The sequence below is a fragment of the Phalacrocorax aristotelis genome, chromosome 5 (assembly GCF_949628215.1).
Source record: "Phalacrocorax aristotelis chromosome 5, bGulAri2.1, whole genome shotgun sequence".
Taxonomy (NCBI): Eukaryota; Metazoa; Chordata; class Aves; order Suliformes; family Phalacrocoracidae; genus Phalacrocorax; species Phalacrocorax aristotelis.
The window spans coordinates 70,625,930-70,644,497 of NC_134280.1; the positions used below are offsets into that span (position 1 = coordinate 70,625,930).

Below are 18,568 nucleotides of genomic sequence, written 5' to 3' on the forward strand. Positions count from 1 at the left end.
AAGATTAAAATGCTGCTCAGGAGTTGCTGTACGCTCTCTCACCCCAAAGACATCTATTAGCTCAGTTTTGCTCTTATCCTGGTGCATCCCTCTTCAACCTGTTGAAAAGCAAAAGAAACGTGTCCCCTCTGAGTGAGGGAAGGTGGTCATTTGTCCATCTCTGAGCAAACTAAGGGAGCAGAACAAAGTCCTGATCTCTGATTGCTTCCAGTTTTTCCTGGGTTTGGAGTTTTGGGGAGGTGAGGGTGGCTTTGCTTGTGGATAAGCACAGCTTTTGCATCCCTTCTCCAGAGACCGAGCGTGAAAGTGTGCCTGTGCCGTCGCCTCTTGAGCCCTCAGCTCTCCTGAGCCGCTTTTACAGGGCAGTTTGGCAGGGCTGTAAACAGCAAAAGCATCCACGCTTCCCGCAGATGTGCAGAAGGGCACTGCTTTATGTTCAGGTCACAAGCCAGAAGGCTTGTGGCAACTACTGGGGGTGGAAATCTGTACTTCTCACAGGCCGTAGGAAGTGGTTTTTGCAAGTGTTGGCCATGGCGGTACCGTTGGGTGTCTGGTGAAGGCTTTGCGTTCAGAAACTTTGGTTTTACTTTAATGCAGAAACGTACCCAGGCTGTGGCTACGCGGCTTGATCTGGTTTTGGTGACCGATGTTTGAGTTGCGGACGTCACATATTACTTCCCACATTTTTTTTTTTAATTATAGCATTTACTGAATGTTCAGCCTAAGCGGCAGCCTTTCACTGAAAGCATAACGCAGTGATACGGCTTCTTCGCATCAGTAACGGGGGATGGAAAGCTGGTGCTTTTCCAAAAGGGAATGTGCTTTTTCCAGGCGTTGCATTAGTCCCCCAAACATGCACCTTGGCATCGATTTTTGAGGAAACGTTTTCCCACTCCCCCCGAAACGTGCACGTCGTTCTTTCCCACAGGTATCAGAAGAGCTGGCTTTTCTCAGCTAGATGTGAGTTAAATGAAGCAGTTTACTCCTAAGTGAAAAAATGTGCATACAAAGTGAAGTTAGTTGAACAGTTCTTGGTAGGATCTCGTCTCCGAAAGCGCGTGCCTGCCTTTGCTGAAAGATGCGAAGGTCTGACCCTCAGCCTCCGTACGAGTGCGGCGCAGCGGGGGCTTGCGCGTCGCTGCTGGCTGGCGGCTGTGCTGTAGCTCCAGCGGTGGCAGAGGAGGTTCAGCAGATGCGAAACGCCTTCCCTGCCCGTGCAGCCTGCCTCTTCGTGCTTTCCAGGTTGCTTTGGCCAAGGAATTTTGAATTCCGCTTTCTGCATTGGAGGCTTTGAAAGCGCCGGTTTCCCCCGGGGCTGGCAAACTGTGTCGCGGTGCTGGTCATAAATGCTGCCTGCAGAGGGGGAGATCAGAGCCCGGGATTCAGGAGCTGCCTTCTGCCCGGGGCTCTGCGCCGGCTCCGGGCGTGGGGCAGGCTCCTGGTTATTGGGCTTTCATGCACCGAGGTCGGGCTTTGGTGGTGCAGCAGGGATTTCCTTTTTACTTTTTACCTCTTTTTTTTTTCTTCTTCTTTCCCTTCTTTTTCTTCCTTGAGAGCACCACTTGCTGGGGCTGTGGAGTGTGAGAACAGCCGGAGAAATTTAATTTTGGCTTCCCTGCAAAGCACTTCAGAGCACTGCCACTAGGCAAGATCTGAAACCAGATAATGAAAGCTAGGAAGGCCTTCCCGAGAAATCAGCTGGGGAACTTCTCTGCCGGAGCATTAACAGGTCTAGCTCGTGTTTACGCAAGTGGTCAGCCGTGCAAGTAGGGACTGCGCCCCAGCGTGTTTCTCTCTCAGCTTGCCATCGCTTTCAGACAGGTACAGCGCTCTTGTTTTTAAAGCATCAGATGATAATTGCAGTTGTTTGAGCACTGTAATTTATCACGGCCACACATGTTCTGCAGCACTCCCAGCTACGTGGCTGGAGCACAGGCTTTCGCAACGCGCTTATAATTACTGGTGTCGGACCAGGGAGTGGAGCAGAGCATAGTCCCATACAACTTCCAGAGCTCCTCTCTTGGCTGTGCGAGGCTGCCCCGGATCCCATTTTGCAAACCATTTTGAAGCCATGGAGGCATGGGCTGCATCCGCCGGTACAGCATTCACATGGTTTTCAGGTGGTGCTGGCGGGTGGTTGGGGCTGTGTTGATGAGAGAGAGAAACAAGCCTTTTCTGTGGCCCAATGAGCTCTGGAAAAATGTTTTTCTCTGGAGCATGTGGATGATGGAGCTTTCGATGGGCCTCCAGAGAAAAATCAGGGCTGGACCCTGGGAAGACAAATTGCAACCTGCAACAATTACAGTTTTTCTGAGTGTTTGAGATTGAAACGATGCTTCTGCTCATGGGACTCGTGCAGCATTTAGTTAATTCAGCCTGGGATACCTGAAGCTTCTGTGATTTATCCAGATTTCCGAGAGCTCCTGGGAGGCTTCCTTCATGCAACACGTTCCTTGTAGCACTGAGAATTATTCGATTGTAAAAGCAGCAGGGAGAAAGGAGCCAATCCTCCAGACACGGTTACAGGGTTGTTGTCGTAGCATAAGCTGCGCCAATTTAAATGGATATAACTTCTTCAAGTAGACGGGCTGAAAGTCGACAAAACGATGCTGCGCACGGAGAGGAAGATTCGTGTTGTCGTAACTCTCTGTGTATTTCTGAAGTGCCAAATGGATTAGGAGCTTTAAAAGCTTTATATTCCTGTGCTTTTGGCATCGTCTCCTTGGAACGGTCGCGTCTCCGTAGTGAAGCTTTGGAAAGGAAATGGTGCTTGAATGGGTAGTCCCAGACTACTTTCTTCTAATTTCACTTGCAATCAAGTGATGGGGAGGGAGAGACAGATGCTGCAGCTGCGTGATTACAGAAAATGCAGCTGTTAACACACTTGCTTATTTTCCTACTAATGAGGCATCAACTCTCTTCTGATTTTGCTGTTTGGGTAGTGGTTTCATTCTAGCAGAAAATTGGCCCGGTGTTGTGTTGGGTTTTTTAAAATTTTTCTTTATTGATCTGGTTTGGGTTCAACAGCTGTCAAGATAATTTTTCAGAACTAGTCCAGTTTGAGGAAGGAGGCAGCAATTCCAGCTAGCTTAAAAATGCTTGGTGGGCTCTGGATGCAGCTGGTTAGACCAAGCTGCTTTGTTGAACTTGTTTCATTTCCGACAGAGTTACACCTAAATGTCTTCTCGCAGTTAACCCGGCTCCTCAGCTGCAAGCAGTGAATGGGTAGTGCTGGCTTAAGTATCTTCACTTTCAGTTCTTCGGATTATCTTGTGATTTCTGGGAGGCTTCTGGGCACAGATGTTTTTTTTCTTTGCTTTATGAAGCAATACAAAGGTGGAAAGAGGATGAGGAGCCCTGATGCTCTCCCTTCCGAGCTGAAATGAGTACAATACTTGCTGTAAGTAAACTCGGCATGACCCTGATTTTGAGGCAGGATACACTTGACTGTTCAGATGGTTTAGTTCTGAGCAGCGTTCAAAAGCTCCGGTTCTGCGTTATGTGGGGGGGGAGAAAACAGATTGTAGGTCCCAGGTGAGCCAGTAGTCTGAGCTGCTCCGTGCTTTTTGCCGAGAAGTGAATGAGCAGGGGCAGCCCCCAGCGATGCAGTCCCTGCAATCCCAGCGATTCGGGAGGCATGGAAAGACTTGCTGGCAGTCCAGCATCCTAAAGGTGGCTTTTGTTCAACAGAGTGATCTCGTAAGGCTGGCTGGTGCCTGCTGCTGGATGCATGCTTGCCACGTGGGTGAATTGTTGGTTTAGTAGGCTTTTTCCTTCGTGCCCATCACAACACCTCTCCAAAACAGGCAGTGGCATCACGGTAGCAGTCTCGTAGCAAGCCCTCCTTAGCACAAGGCTCGGCGTGGCTCTTTCTGCACCCTGTGTATGACACGTCACGGAGAACAGAAAAATACAGGAAATTCTCCAGGCTGAGAATGAATTCTGTGGAGACATGAGAGTTTCTCCAAAAGAGGTGTCGAGGAATAGATCTCAAACATTGCACTTGGCTTCTGTGGGATATGGAGCCAACTGTTGGTACCTTTTTTTTTTCCCCCCATTGGTCACGATGGTTTGTAATAAATTCACATGGCGCATGGCTCCGGAATAACAAGGTTCATTATGGATGATAAACCTGGTTGTTCCCACCTCTGTCAGAGTATTGTGTCAGACAAAGGACTTGGGAGGATAAATGATGCTTCGGCTTCTACAAACCACTCTGTGGGTCATGGCAGTTGGTTTATCGTGGTGATACGATGGGGAAGTTCCTTGTGTGTAGAAACTGAACCTTTTTAACCGCGCTTGGTAACTGATCCACTCAAAATTGGTTTATTTCTACCGATAATATACTGACAGTATTGAGCCAGCGCAGAGCAAACGGGGTGCAGTGGTGTGTTTAGCTTCAAACAGAATTCACCTGACTTTGGACTTCAGGTTTTTAATGTGGTGTGATCTTGGAAGAGTGACCTTCTCTGGGTCTCCAGACTGAGTAGGTCAGGGAGAAACTTGGCTGCGGGTTTGTTTTTTGTTTGGTTTGTTGGTTTTGGGGTTTTTTGTTTTGTTTTGTTGTTGAGACAAGGAATCTGCCATGAAAATTTTTGAGAGAGTAATGTTAACTTCTGCCTTTGCTTGAGTTACTTTGATTGTACTTCTGCGCCTTATCTGTTTCTGCTGTAAAGCTGGATTTCGGAGGGTTCAGTCGTGGAGGTGTTGCTGGGCGGTACTGGTGTTTTCCTTGCTGGCACTTTAAGGATTTGCTTGGCTATTATGCCGGAATGTGTGGGGTTGGCTTATTTTGCCTTTCCACAAATTTCCAGATATTTACTTGCTCATCTGTAGGCGAGTGCTTTGTAGTGTCAGAGCAGCTGACCTCTGGGTGTGGGAGAGAGAACTTGGAGACCGGATGCCAAGGAGGAGATCTATGCAGAAATAACCTCCTTTTAATAAAAAATAATAAATAAAAACCCCCAACCGCCTGTGACTGCTTGATTAATGTTGAGTCAAAGGACTTGCGTGTCTGAGGCTCTTAAAATGGATTGCATTGGGTCTTGGTGCTCTTCCCGCTTTAATGCGGTTTTGACTCTATCTCTATTGTCATCTTTGCATGTTCAACTCGAGTGTTTCTCTTGACATTCCCGGCCGCAGCCTGTCAGTGATGAAGGCTGGGTCAGAGCACTAGCTGTAAATGGGTTGCAGCGCGGCGAGACGTTACTACCTGTTCGACACTGGAAGATGGGTCTCGCATCTCGACTTCGGAGAGGGAGGCAGATTTCTCACAGTTCTAGGAAATGGATGTAGAAAAAAAAGAAGAGGGGGGGGAAAAAACACACACGAACAAAAAAACTCAAGCCACCAAAAAAAAACCAGTTTTCATTTCGGGTATTGCCACTTAAAGCATTCCTATGCTGAGGTTCCAGAAACGATACTTTATTCAAGCTGTTGTTTGTCTTGGCATCCCTTGTAGGGTCAAACAGGGGAGATGGTCACTGTGCTGTTAATGACTCTGTGCTTCAGTGTTGGAAAAATCCCTTTCCTTCGATCTCTACCAGACTTTCTAGCTTTAGAGCAGATGTGGCATGAACAAAGTCACATCTATAGTACTGAGTTTTGGACAGATACTCTAACTCATTCAAATACTAACGGGCTCCAGAGCCCTGGCGAGCAAAGGATGTGTGGTGAGTGGCCAGGAGGTCAGACTGCTGCTTGCAAAAGCTTGAGGAGAAAGAGGTGGCTGATGCTGGTTTTTAAGGCAAGCCACAGTTGTTTATTTTGGGTTTTTCACTTCTCTGAGCCTCTCTGTGAGGGCAGCGGAAAAATAGGATGAGAGTTGCAAGGAAACCAACCACTGGTCCATATAGCCTGGGAAACGTTACCCTCCCCAGGGCATGGTCATAGAGGATGCCTGGTCTATCGCTGCCAAGCCCCGCTCTGCCCGATTTGTTTTTTAAATTACAGTCCTCTTGCAAACTGCTGAGGTTGTGTGTGGTTGCTTTGGCCTCCTGCGCAAGAAGATTCCAGTTTGGGGGAAATTGTCCATCTGACTTGATAAGCGTCCTCCTAATTACCAGAACTGGTTTTTCCTATCACAAAAACATGGATATACGTAAACGTTTGCTCCCCACAGAGTGCTCTCGTCCGGGCCCTGGCCAAGGGGGGTGACCCGTGTGTAACAAGGTGTAAGGGGTCAGTTACCCCAAAACATGTCGGGAAGAGTCTGACATCTAGAAAAGCGGTGTGCAAACCGCAGTGGCTTTCAGTCAAGTTTCTTTCAGTTAATGCATATATAAGCAAGTCAATTAAAACAGATTAGGCTTATTTCAAATAGATAATCTAATTATCAGCTTGATTAAACCATATCAAATGAACAGTTCTTGTAATTCGGGAGCTTTGTTCTAATCACTGCAAAAGCAGTAGTAGCTTTAATTAAGAGCCTCAAAAGTGGCAGACCAGTGTCAGTTGTGTCAATTGAGGGGTGTTCCGGCAAATACCCGACTGCAGGGAGGATCAAACCGCTCCTAGGTTATGCTAATATGAAGACCAACTCTTTGGTGCCAATAAAGGGAATCTGACTATTTAATAATACCATTCAATGCAAGCATTTGTCCTTTTTCTACTGTTTCCAATGCTCAGATACAGACTTAATGAAATCTATTCCAATATCACCCCATTAGGCTGACTTTTTAAAATATTCATAGGTTAGTATCACCTACCTGTATCCGTTCTTAGTGTTAGACCTACAGCTTCTTACATGAATGTGTGTTCCTTCAGACTGCAAAATTGCTTAATTCCTCAAACACCTGACACAAGCCTGCTGCAGGTCGCTTGCCAAAGTTGGAACGCAAGAGTACAAAGACGTGGTAACCCTTCTGCTAAAAATGGAACAAGAAAACTAAAAACCAGGTTTAGTTTGCTGGATTACTTGGGAAGCCAACGCATGGCTGAAGGGGCTCTCCAGTCAGCGCTGGTCCTCTCCTATCAGCGCTGGTCCTCTCCTATCACTTGCTTACGCAATGTTTAGAGGCCGTTTAGGCGTAAGCTGCTACTCGTGGTGTGGCCAGAAAGCGTGGGATGTGCTCATTGCATGACTGGGTGGGCAGCTTTGGGTGAAGGCGGTCAGAAGTTGCCTCCATTTCTTCTGGGCCTCCTCCCTGCCTTTCCATGGAGACCTCTTGAGATGTCTTGCTTGGAGCGAGCCATCCCCCTCCCGAGGCTGGCGTGCCTGGTCTGCTTGCAGAAGTCCCCTCTTAGGGTAAATCGCAGCAGGACCGTTTCTGTAACGCTCTTCGTGGCTGGGGATGCCCAGGTGTGCTGAAGCTGTCGGGTTTGCCAGCAGCTCCGTTAGGGTGCTGGGGGTTGGTTTGCTCAGCTGTGCCTTCAGCGAAGCGGTTCCTGTCCCGGCTGCAGATTCTTCTCTCTCTTCCTATATTTTAGTAATTTGTGTTGGTTTTGAACAGCGACTTGACATAGCATCTAGATGAAAAGTCAGGAGTCACATACAGATGAGTAGTGCTTTTTCTTCCCATGAACATATTTTTAGGCCCTTTCTGCTGAATGTGATGATTTTTGGTTATTTAACATCTACAACGTTTACAAAATGCAACTGTGGGGAACGACAACAGCAGCAAGTAGCCAGGTTCTAACCTGCATAAGGATTTGCATGTATTTAATTTATTAATGTTGGCAGATCTGTGCTTAATAGGCCAAGTTTACTTTTCACATGAGTAGGTGGACTTCTTGTTTTTCCTTTGTCTAATTGTTTCAGAAAACAGCAATGAAACAGCCTGCCTGTATCAACACGCAAGCAGTCAAATACCTGGGATTTACTTCTGCTGTATGCCCTGGACCAGCATTCAGATCAGCTTTAGTAGATTTGATAAGAATTTGTAATGTGCTAGAAACGGCACCGGTGTAACAGGGAACGTACCTGGCCTGGGAGCTGAAACAGCTCTCCGGCCGTACCCTGGTTTTCCCAGCTCCTGTGGCATTTGCTGCCACCGCCTTGCTTTTAATTACTGTCATGTTCTATGGCTTAATATTAAACCACATCTCATTGCATCCTGTCTCTTAATTGGTTTAACTGGCCGTCACCCAAAAAGACACTACTGTTATAGAAACAAGCTTCCCCAGATATTTCCCAACTGGTCATTGGTGCTTTGTGAGGAGATGGGTCCCTCTCTGCGATACTAATAGATGTTTTGTTCTGTTCCTTCTCAGGGTTGGACATTGATCCTATGACGCATGCCCGGAAGAAACAGCTTTTCCTTCTGAAACATCCAGCTGGTTCTGCTGGCCAAGCTTCATCCCCAACAGGCGGCAGGAGGATGGACAGGACCGAGGCAGAGTGTGGTGAGCAGAGAGACGGAGACGCCACCGAGGCTCCAAACTGTCCGAGTGGGTTTGTGGGGACGAACAAAAACAAGAACTTGCATGAAGTGCGAAAGACATACCCGCTGCGGAGACGCCTGATCCCCTCGGTAAACAAGAAGACCTGCAAAGTGCTCCTCACCAGGCTGGAGGATGTGGCTGGATCTCTGTCGAAACAGGCCCAGAGCTGTAAAAAAAAGGACCTTCCCAGTTGGATGGAGGGCTTGGGACCTGCTTTGTTCTCCGAACAAGTTCAGCCTGTGGGAGCAGGGAAGAGTGATTCATCTGGGGAAAAGTGCACAATAACTTATCCAGGGACAGAGCAAGACCTTGATACTGCTCCTTCAGAGCCCAGGAAACGCCGGCTGGCCTCGCTGAACGCGGAGGCAGTGAACAATCTGCTTTTTGAACGGGACGATGGGTTATTATCCGGCAGGCGTTTTCGGAGAGACTCCGTTAAAGCTGGGGGAGACTGTACCGTGAAGAGCTTGCATTGCAAGGCTGGTGACAACTGGCCTGCGTTGGAAAAAACGGCTGTGAAAACCGGTAAAGGAAAAAACCGGCATGAGCCCAGTCAGAAATGCAATAGCTGTGACCATTCGCTGGATGAAGTCTTTGATGATGGGACAAAGCGGGAGGACGGTGCCATGTCCTATCATCCCACCCCAAAGAGACTGGCCAGCCTGAACGCTGTGGCCTTTCTGAAGCTGACCCACGAGAAAGACCAACCCCTGAAGCAGAGGAGTAAATCGGATGGAGAGGGCAAGTCCGAGAACCACTGTTCAAAATCTACGCTTAAATGGGCCAAAGCCGGTAGGAAGAACTGTGTCAAATCCAAGAAGGAAATGGCTAGCTTGAAAATGGAAGGTCAGCATGGCTGGCGAGGACTCGCTCTAGGCGCTTTTGGGAAGGGAGAGCAGCGGGACTCCTCTAGGCTCTACAGGATGACAGAACCCGTCCCTTACGAGTCGCTGTCTAGCTCTTACGCTAGCACAGAGGGTTTCTACCACAGACTGCCTTTGCTTATGGGTGGGCAAGCTTCCATGAAGCCGGAGTATGGAAGACCCGGAGAGAAATCCCCGACCCCCAAACAGGAATTTCATCAGCCTTCCTTTCCCGTGCAGCAGTTCCCTCCCTTGCCCGTGCCCGGAAATCACACGGATTGTGGATGTCTCTATGAATCCTCGGATCTGACTCCATTGAACAGGTTTTACTTTTATTATGGCCAAAGTGGATACAATGGCTACTCTCACTGCTCCGTTTACCCCAAGGACGAGCTTTCGCAATCCGCTACCTGCGAGGGGCTCTTGGTATCGCCCGGTTCCTTGCCGTCAGGTGCTCATTTGCAGCCACTCCACTGGTGTAACTCTCCGTACTGTTGCGGGGAAGGAACGGCGATTAACAGTTACAGCGTCTGCGGAGTCGTGCACGTGCCAGAGGGCAGGATTAGCAGCGTGCACGCGGGGCGGAACAGCTACCCCTACAAAATGCCTTTTGCAGCAGGTAAGGCGCAAAGTGCGAGCAAACCTCGCGCGGCGTTCCTGGGAGGAGAGGGCTGGTTCGGCGGCGTGGCTAATGAAGGTATCTCGTTGCCAGGAGGCAAGCTCCCTCTGCGCGCGGTGCCTCTCGCCTTGGCAGCCGAGCCGCGGCTCGGAAAGAAGCCGTGCTTCTGCTCCCCTTCCCCCATTTTTAGCCCTGAGGCGTTTTCCCTCTGAAAGGTCTTATTGGTGTGGAAAGCATAGAATTGGTGAAAGGATTTGGGCAGTGAGAAAGTGACTCATGACTTGTCACGCTGGAGCTAACCGCTTAGCTTTGATCTGTGTAAAATGAGTGGTTTTCAGTTCCTACATGCTCTGCAAGGCTTCTCGCCGTCCTGCTGTGCCGCTCTGAGCGGAGGGTCTAAAGCAGGCCGGGCTGAGTTACTCCTCCGTTCCCCAAAGCTCGCTCTCGGGACTGAAGCATCCTTGCAGAGCAGAGCGGTGTGGAGGAGCGGGCGCTGCCTCGCTCGTTAGACTCTTACTGACGCAAGGTGTATGGGGGATGCGGTCTTTGAAGATTGTATAGATGACATCTGGCAGGGCTCGCCAGCAATTCCGTTAGCGGACTGTTTGGACAGGTGCTTGAATTTCACTGTGGTGATCTAAGTGCCGGGTATGCTGTTAGTTCGGCGAGTAGTGGTCCCATCTTTGCTCTTAAGCAACGTCTGAAACTGAGAACAGGTGACAGTGGAAGAGGTGATGTGGTTATTTGCCCGGCTCTCTTCTGTCCCGTCTGTTTTTCAGACTTCGTCCTCCAACGTGCTTTACCTTGGAGCTTTGCCTTTGCTATTGAAAAATGTCTTTTGAAATATTTAAAACTGGATTGTTGCGTGGGGGTTATCAGACACCAGTACTTTGTATAAAAGCCACCCTGCTAGACGGCACTGCCGTTTGCAAGCGGTACGGTCTACAGAGGCGGCTGCTTCTTCGGCTGTTGGGAGCCTAAACATCGGTCTTTCAGTTAATCACACGTTCGAGTCAAAAGGAGGCATGACTTATCCACCTAAAACAGATTTTCAGGTAGGTGGATGAAGTTCTGGTTCAGCGCTCGGTTTGAGCGAGGCTTTGTCATCCTCCGTTGTAGGAAGCTGCTGAAACTCAGGAGCATTTGGTTGGAGTATAATTTCCGTTTTCCCTAAATATCCCCGCTGTCATGGTGTCGCTTCCTACGGGAGCAGCTAGACAGTGTTCGCTAGTGGCTTCATTGCTCTTTAAAACGGAATGCTTGCAAGACAACTAGCTCAGCAATGTGTTCTCGTCTGACAGTTTTCTGTGTAGTGCCCCGAGGTCATGTCAGTCTACTTTGTTCCTGAAATTTTGCATGCCGGTGCCCCTAACTTCGTGCAACCAGAAGGATGCAGGTGGTGCAAACGGGGTATTTCTTGGAGTTCAGCCCTCCCTGCGAACTTGGTAATTTCCCAGGGTGCTGGCAGAGGCAGTAGCGGTTCCAGGGGCATGTATTTACTAGCGGTGTGTCACCTTGCTGTGAAGATCTTTCTCGGAGCGGGTTTGTAAGTGGCAAGACAACTTCTTTTTCTAGCACGTTTTTTGGATGCGGTGCATTCTGGGTTAGAGCTGACTGTAAGTATAAATGCTTCACTGATTCTGATTTCCTTCCTGTGAGCAACTTTGATTTAAAAGCCTACAACATCGGAATAATTTAGACTTTGTTTTGAGGATTGAAGTGTATAAGGAGGTCTCCTAGAATATTAACAGGAACTTACGCTTAGGAGTTGATTTTTATATATGTACGCGCCTCTGAAATCTCATCCTTCCCTAGAGTGGGTTATTTTAGTGAATTAAAGGAGTACTTTGGCTGGAAGCAACAGGCTCCCATCCAAGAGCACTGGTACGAGGGGATGCAGCTTGACGTGTCGCATGCCTTGTGTTATATCTGTCTTATTTGGTGCGTTCGAGATGTTCCTGTGGAAATATCAGTGTCTGGTGCAAATCAAGGGGTCAGGCCGTAATCTTGCGCAGTCGTGGTCTGCCATACGTGGGGGAGAGGCGTTGCTTTCCCCGTCCCGCGGAGGGTTTGCAGCATGCACTTCGAAAGCAGGGTAGTGGGGATGGGATCGGACAGGCTGCGAGGGATGCTTTAGTCCCAGCGCCGGTGGAGGGGCTGGAAGTGTGTGCAGCCAAGGAAGGAGTCCCAGGGGTGCCCGCGAGGCCAGGTCTGCGCTGCTTTCCTGAGGTTTAGTAGATACTTTTGTGAAGCTTCATCCTGCTTTAGTTCAAGCCTGAAAACTGCTTTTGTAAGCAAAATACTCCAGAGGTGATTCACAGCTCTGTGGGTCCTGTGCCTGCCAAGGCCAGGCAGGATACCTCAACTCACATCCTGATGCCTTGGCTCGCCAAGGGAGCTGCTGCGGCATTTGCTGCTCCGGGTCAGCAGAGCCCGCGACGGTCTGTAGCAGCCCTCGCGCTTGCAGTTCGGCAGCGGCTTTGTTGCAGCCCTCTCAGGGAGGGTCAAGTGGGAGACAGGAGGCAATAATTTCCTGTTGTTGCGAGGGGATCCCAGCAGTTATTCAGCTGGAGCTTGGTGACTTCAGATGTTTTTTCACTTTTAGATTATTTTTTCTTTGCAGCTCTGCAGCAGCGCCATCCCGCAGATCTGCTAGGACGTGCTCCAGATGGGAGGCATCTCCCGGACGCTGCCTGCAGCTGCCCTTTTTGTCGCCCCAAAAAGCACGCTTTTGGGGTAGGGGTGCGTTGGGTATTGGTCTGGGAGCTTGCTTCCTGCTGACAGTAGGTAACTCAAACCCGACTTGCTCTTCTGTCGGGCACGTTGGCTGGGGTTGAGGGCTCGCTCTGTGACTCCCGGAGCCGTGTGAGGTGTTCTTGGGGTGCTTTCGAGAGGCAGCGTCAGCCAACTTACGAACCTGTTGTGGTTCACACGTCGGCTTTAGGGGCACAGTTCTGCTGAAAGCAGCGGTGTGTATCGTCTGTTAGAGTTTTGTTCCACGTTGTTTCATATTTCTGGAGTTAATTTGGAGAATCTTCTCAATTTCCCCTGCTTAGTAGAATTTGCCTTTTCGAAAGAAGCTGGCTGCTTCTGCTAGTGTGGTTTAATCCTTCCTATCGTTTTGATAAGCCTTTTATTTCCTTTATACATATTGACAGGCTGGAACTGCTTTGGATACTGGCCAGCCTTATGTGTATTACTGGCTGGCATTACTTCGGGGGATTTCAGACGGGTTTGTTGTAGTGCGGTGCCATCGGCAGCAGCATATTGGAGCATCGCAGGCTTAGAAATATCTTTCCTTTTAGAATCCAGTGACGGTGCAGAATGAAATTACAACATGAAGGTCTTTACTGCTATAATGCAATGAAGGGAATTTCAGGGGAAAGCGGTGGTAGTTTGGGACAGTCTTGGTTGTCTAGTCGTCTTATATGGCAAACGAGATACATGTCTCTCTTCTTCCCTCCTGTTAGAGGGCTGCAAGTCTCTGGACCAGCTGAACCTCACAATCCCTGTGGCAGGGCACCCCGCGTCGCCTGCCCACCCGCTCTCAGGATGTCCTGTACCCAGCGTGCCACCGGCTGCAGAACCCGTTCCTCATCTGCAGACCCCCAACTCTGACCCTCAGACCATGGCCCGAGAATGTCCACAGAGCTCAAAGCCTCCCAGCGGCTCCAAGTCCGGTCTCCGAAATACGACGGGCTGTCTGCACGCCTCGGACAGCAAAGCAGCGGGAGGTCATTCCCATCCGAAGCAGCAGCGCATTAGCAGGCGGAGAGCTACCAATGGCTGGATACCCGTTGGCGCGGCCTGCGAGAAGGCCGTCTACGTTGTGGTAGGTGTCTGTGGAGTGCTGGGCTTTGCGCGTGTACGGCTGTTCCCGTTTGTGCGTCTTCAGGGGACTAAGACTGCGAAGGCTTGAGAGCGTTTTGGGTCGTGCTTCAAGATGGAGGTGGTCACCAGGTGCCATCTAGAACCTCCTGGACGAGCACGTAGTGCCTTTGGCTGGGCTTCGAGGCTGAGCTGCTGTTGGCTTTGTTGTTCTTGTGTGCCCTGGCGTTACCCTGCACGGCGTGACAGGCAGTTTGGAAAGGAAGGAAAACCTGCTACTCCTGTGCTAGCGTCAGCTGAAATGCCACGATGATGAATGCTTCTGGCTTCGGCATTTGCAAGGGTGGCACCTGTTGCACCTGTGAGTCCATCCTACAGAGAGATTCTCCTCCAGCCGCTTCCTCCTGGGTTAGGACAAACCTGTTTGAGAAAGTGAGGGAGGTTTTTGCCCTCTCGTAAGGAGCGGTTGCCTAAGGTAGCTCTCGTAAGGTGGTGGGTCTCACTGATGGTGTCTTTGCCCAGCAGGGATCTCCCAGAGAGCACAGAGGACTGAGACAGTGTCCTGGCTCTCAGACAGAATTTTTCTAACACCCAGTATCTCCCTTCTTGTAACTTACCTGGTGGCATGGCCAGTCACCCCTTCAAGGATTTCTAGTTGTTGTGTTCAGGGGCAGAGGCTGGCTCCTGCAAGGTGGGAGATTTCCTGCCGGAAAATCTAATTAACTACAGCAAAGTCCGCTCCAACTGAGAGAGAAGGCAATATCCTTCACGCAACTAAACACAGGAGCTGTGGGCTTGAAACTTGGACCCACATGCTGTCTGGGAAGGTGGGACAAGGCGTTGAACTGCGCGCAGTAAATGTCAGCAGCAAGGGGAGCTGTGGTCCAGGCGGCCTCGTCTGTGCTGCCGCTTGGAGCGGTGGTATAACCTCGAGCTGCCGAGAGCATCATGCAGGACGGGTTTTGTAGCTTCAGCTCTTAGGGCTGTGTGCAGGTACCAAGGGCCGTGCAAGGCTGGAGCCTGGCTGAAAGCCAGAGACGGGCCTCCTGCATCCGTCGCTCAGACTTTGACACTCTGAAAGGAGCAGCGCACCCTTAATCTCCTTAAGTCCCGGTGCATAATGCTTCCGATCTTGCCTGGGTGATCTGGCAGGAGGTTCAACCCATCCTGCTCAGGCATTCTGAAAGAGTTTTCAGAGCAAAAATAAAATAAAACAAACACACATCCCCCAGTTCATAGTCCAAAAAGTGATTATTTTGTAATGCTAAAGGGTACAAAGGAAGTGTTGGCAATCGTGTTAAGAACAGCTTTATGCTACAGCCTCCCTGCCACTCCCTGCCCAGTTCATGTGAAATATTTCATGTTTTATTTGTTATCTTAAAATGTTTGTATCAGAGAAACACATAGCATTCAAAATACGCCTAGTTTTCTATGCCTTTGAATATGAAGGAGATGCACACCTGCAGGTGGGCAGATAAAATTATTATTTTTCTGAGGGCTGTTTTTTTTGCGTGTAGAATTTAAGGAGCGATTGTTTTTCCATTTCATATAAGGATATTAATTTCAGAAACCTGTGCTTTTGTGAGGCTCGCTGTCCCGCTGGTGAGCTGCTCCTTACTGCCAGCACTACGTAGGAGAAATGGTTGTGTTTTGCTTTATTTGAAAACCATGGCCACGTATGACCTGCGAGCCCTCGAATGCTATTCCTTGGTGAACTTCCTTTACCTATGAATTCCCTACCCATGGAAAAAGTAATTCATTTGACCTGATCTTGTTGTTATAAACCAGCCTGGTGGGAATAGAGATGCCACGAGTGGTCGTATGCTGCACGGCTTCTCTCGGAGATCTGCTGGAGTGGAAGCACTTAGCCCTGAGTAGGCTTAGGCAAGTTTTTAATTTGCAGCAGGACCAAAGGAGCCTGGGGTTGGGGGTGGGAAACAACAAACTCACTCCTCATCTTCCGCTTAGCTTGTTTATCTTTTGTGTGTGTTCTAATGGTATAGAATGAGCCAGAGCCGGCTGTTCGCAAGAGCTATCAGGCTGTGGAGAGAGATGGGGAGATTATCCGGGTACGAGATACCGTCCTCTTGAAATCAGGACCCCGGAAGAAATCTATGCCATATGTTGCGAAGATATCGGCACTGTGGGAAGACCCCAAAACAGGTACCGTGCCAAAAGAGTACGTATTGCCTCCGGGCTTGACAGATGAGGGTGAGCTGGAACTGGGGAAGTGATGGGTCTCGGGAGAGCTGCAAGCTTGTTAGGGTACTCCAGTGCTGCCAGACCGGGTGATGAAGAGGAGGAGATTAGCTCCATGGCTTGCTTTCAGATTGTTCCAGGAACTGAAATGCTCTTTAATCACTAGCCTGGGACTGGTAATCAAAATCTTCCTGGTCGTGAAAGCACATAATAACTGCCAAGTGCCCGTCTTAGCAACGATCTCCTTTATTATTTCATTGCAACAGACATCTCAGGAGCTGCTGTTTACTCAGATGCTCTCTGCGACATCTGGGCCGGGAGCTGGTGTGGAGCACGGGTTTATCTGCAGAAGCTCTTGATGGGATTCGAGTGGAGGTGGTGGTTGGAGTAGCGTGGTTTTGATGTTAAGATCCCGTGTCTGACTAGCGACACCTGAGCCAAGAAAGCTCTGCCAAATATTGTAAAACACGGGTCTTGCTTAAAAGTGAAAAAGTTCTGTGTAAAAGTGAAGCGATCAGCACGTGGCGAGGCCCCTCTCGGTCATGTCATCCTGCCACAGCAGTTCTGGCATCAAGCTGGGAGTCGATGCCCCAAGTACCAAGCTTTGGATGAGCGTCTTCCCCAGCTCGTGCTCTGAATGGCTGGGTTTTTCTGATGGAAACGTTTGATTTTTTTTGTATCTTCTTTTTTTTTTGTGCCTAACTGACCCCTTTGTGGCGATGTAACACAAGTAGAAGGGGATGAAGGTGTAATGGAATAGCAACGTGACCGCCTTCGTACAGCTTCTTGCTGTAACAAAAGGACACCTAGTTCAGCATGAAATATTTATCACGGCGCAGCTGCGTCGACGTGAGCGCTGTGGGAATGAAAGGGATGAAGCAGGAGGAGGAAGCTGGGTATTAGTGGGAAACACTACAAGAAAACTGAGGCTTGACATATTTTGCTAACTTTTCTTGCAGGGGAGCTGATGATGAGCCTCCTGTGGTATTACAGACCGGAGCACACTCAGGGAGGCCGCAATCCCAGTATGCACCAGGTGAGCCATCCCAGTGCGAAACTCGGGGCAAGGGTATCCCCACGTGTGTGTGTTTCTGCAGGAAGAGGGGATTAGCCTGAGTATCTCCCTGCGTTCCTGGGTGGCCTCAAACTCAGGGGGCTGAGCTTCTGTTTCGAGTCAAATGGAGCGCTCTCTTGGCGGTGGTGCAGCTGTTGCCAGATGTGTTGGGTGGCGGTGTTCTCCATATGGGCTTTCCTCCAGTTTATTGTCTTGTGTAGAAACTCGGGGCTGTAACAGAAGTTGCCGTGTTCTTTACATGGCTGCTCCCGTTAAGTTTCTCCCTTTAATCTGAGAAAATCCTGCGCATTAAGTGACAAGTGTTGACTGCTGCCTTCCTCCTAAGGAAGAGCGAGTTTATCCTGAATTAAGCTCAGGCCCTTTCCAAAAAGTGTTTTCTAATTCACCCAGAAACACAGAGCTCGATGCAAAAGCTCCTGCTGCAATTCTGCACGACGTTGGAGTACCTATATCATGTGCTGCCTTTTTATCATAAATCCCTTAATCTGCTGCTTAAACTCCAGAAACTTTTTTCTTCTGTGCAGAGAAGTGGATGCATCACCCTTCCTCTGTACAGGTTTATGATGAGAATTAAAGCCTGACTCGAGGATGTCGTGCCAGTATAATAGAGTTCGCTTTCTAAAAGGAAAAACGTGTGAATCATTATGACTTCACGCCTTGTTCTGCTTTGCATGGGCTTGTGTTGGGTGACAGAACAAGCTGTTTTTAAACTGGGAATGGAGAATTTGCTGCTGTTCTTAACCCACCAAAATACATTTTGCCTTTTTCCTTTTTTTAAAAAACCTTTTTAAATAGAAGGAAAGAAATGGGATGGGAGCAGGACTGGGGACCAGCCAGGGAACTGTACCTGCCTGACTTGCAGGGACAGATGAGTTTCTAAACCAAGAAGTGGTACCTTTGTACTTTTCTGGTCCTTAAATGAAGCGTGACTGTATCCAGTTACATGTTAGTGTAGAGGGAGCACCAGCAGTCTGGACAGGAGAAATTAAGCTGGTTTTTTGCACACCTGCTTAATTACACAAGACCTCAAGTGAGCGAGTGCCGTTTGGGCTGAGGAGCTGGGATGGGCTTGCCAAAGATGACTCAGGTAGTTTTGATTTAAGGACCAGACCAAAACCCCAACGTGCAGAAGGAAGGTGTGGCATTTTCAGTTGCTCTGATTAAGCGAGTCCCCAAACAGTTGATCCTTTTTGTGAGTCTTTCCTTCCAGCCTGCTTCCTCAGGGCTGCGAGCAGAAAAAAATCCTGCAGGTAATGCTTCCAGACTTGTGCAGAGCATCCTTATTCCCAGAGATCACCTTTGCTGATTTAACCACACCTGAAATTCTTTCAAATGGCTCCGTCTGGATTGCCCCACATCTGACCAGTCCTGCCCGCTGCAGAGCCAAGGTTCCTCAGCTACCCTGGGAGAAAAGGCTATTGCTACTTCCCTCACTAAACCAGCCTTTTTAATTGAACTGGGATGAGGGGAGGGTTGGAAAAAAGGGATTCCTTTAGCTTTGATGTAGAGATGGGTTCGAAGGACTGGTTGCATGTCAAAGGGTAGTAGTAAAGACGGCAAAGTGCTGTTCAACCTCCATTTCAATTCTTAGCTGTATAAATG

At 49.1% G+C, this 18,568-nt stretch overlaps 1 protein-coding gene across 1 annotated transcript in view; it reads left to right on the forward strand.

The window, feature by feature from the left end:
- BAHD1 (bromo adjacent homology domain containing 1) overlaps positions 1-18,568 on the forward strand; it is a 40,787-nt gene that overhangs the window by 16,652 nt on the left and 5,567 nt on the right. Inside the window, exons 2-5 of the mRNA XM_075095272.1 lie at positions 8,212-9,864; positions 13,335-13,696; positions 15,696-15,855; positions 16,851-16,927. Of these exons, the coding sequence (XP_074951373.1) occupies positions 8,229-9,864; positions 13,335-13,696; positions 15,696-15,855; positions 16,851-16,927 (2,235 nt within the window). The 5' untranslated portion in view covers positions 8,212-8,228. The remainder of the gene's footprint in view (positions 1-8,211; positions 9,865-13,334; positions 13,697-15,695; positions 15,856-16,850; positions 16,928-18,568) is intronic.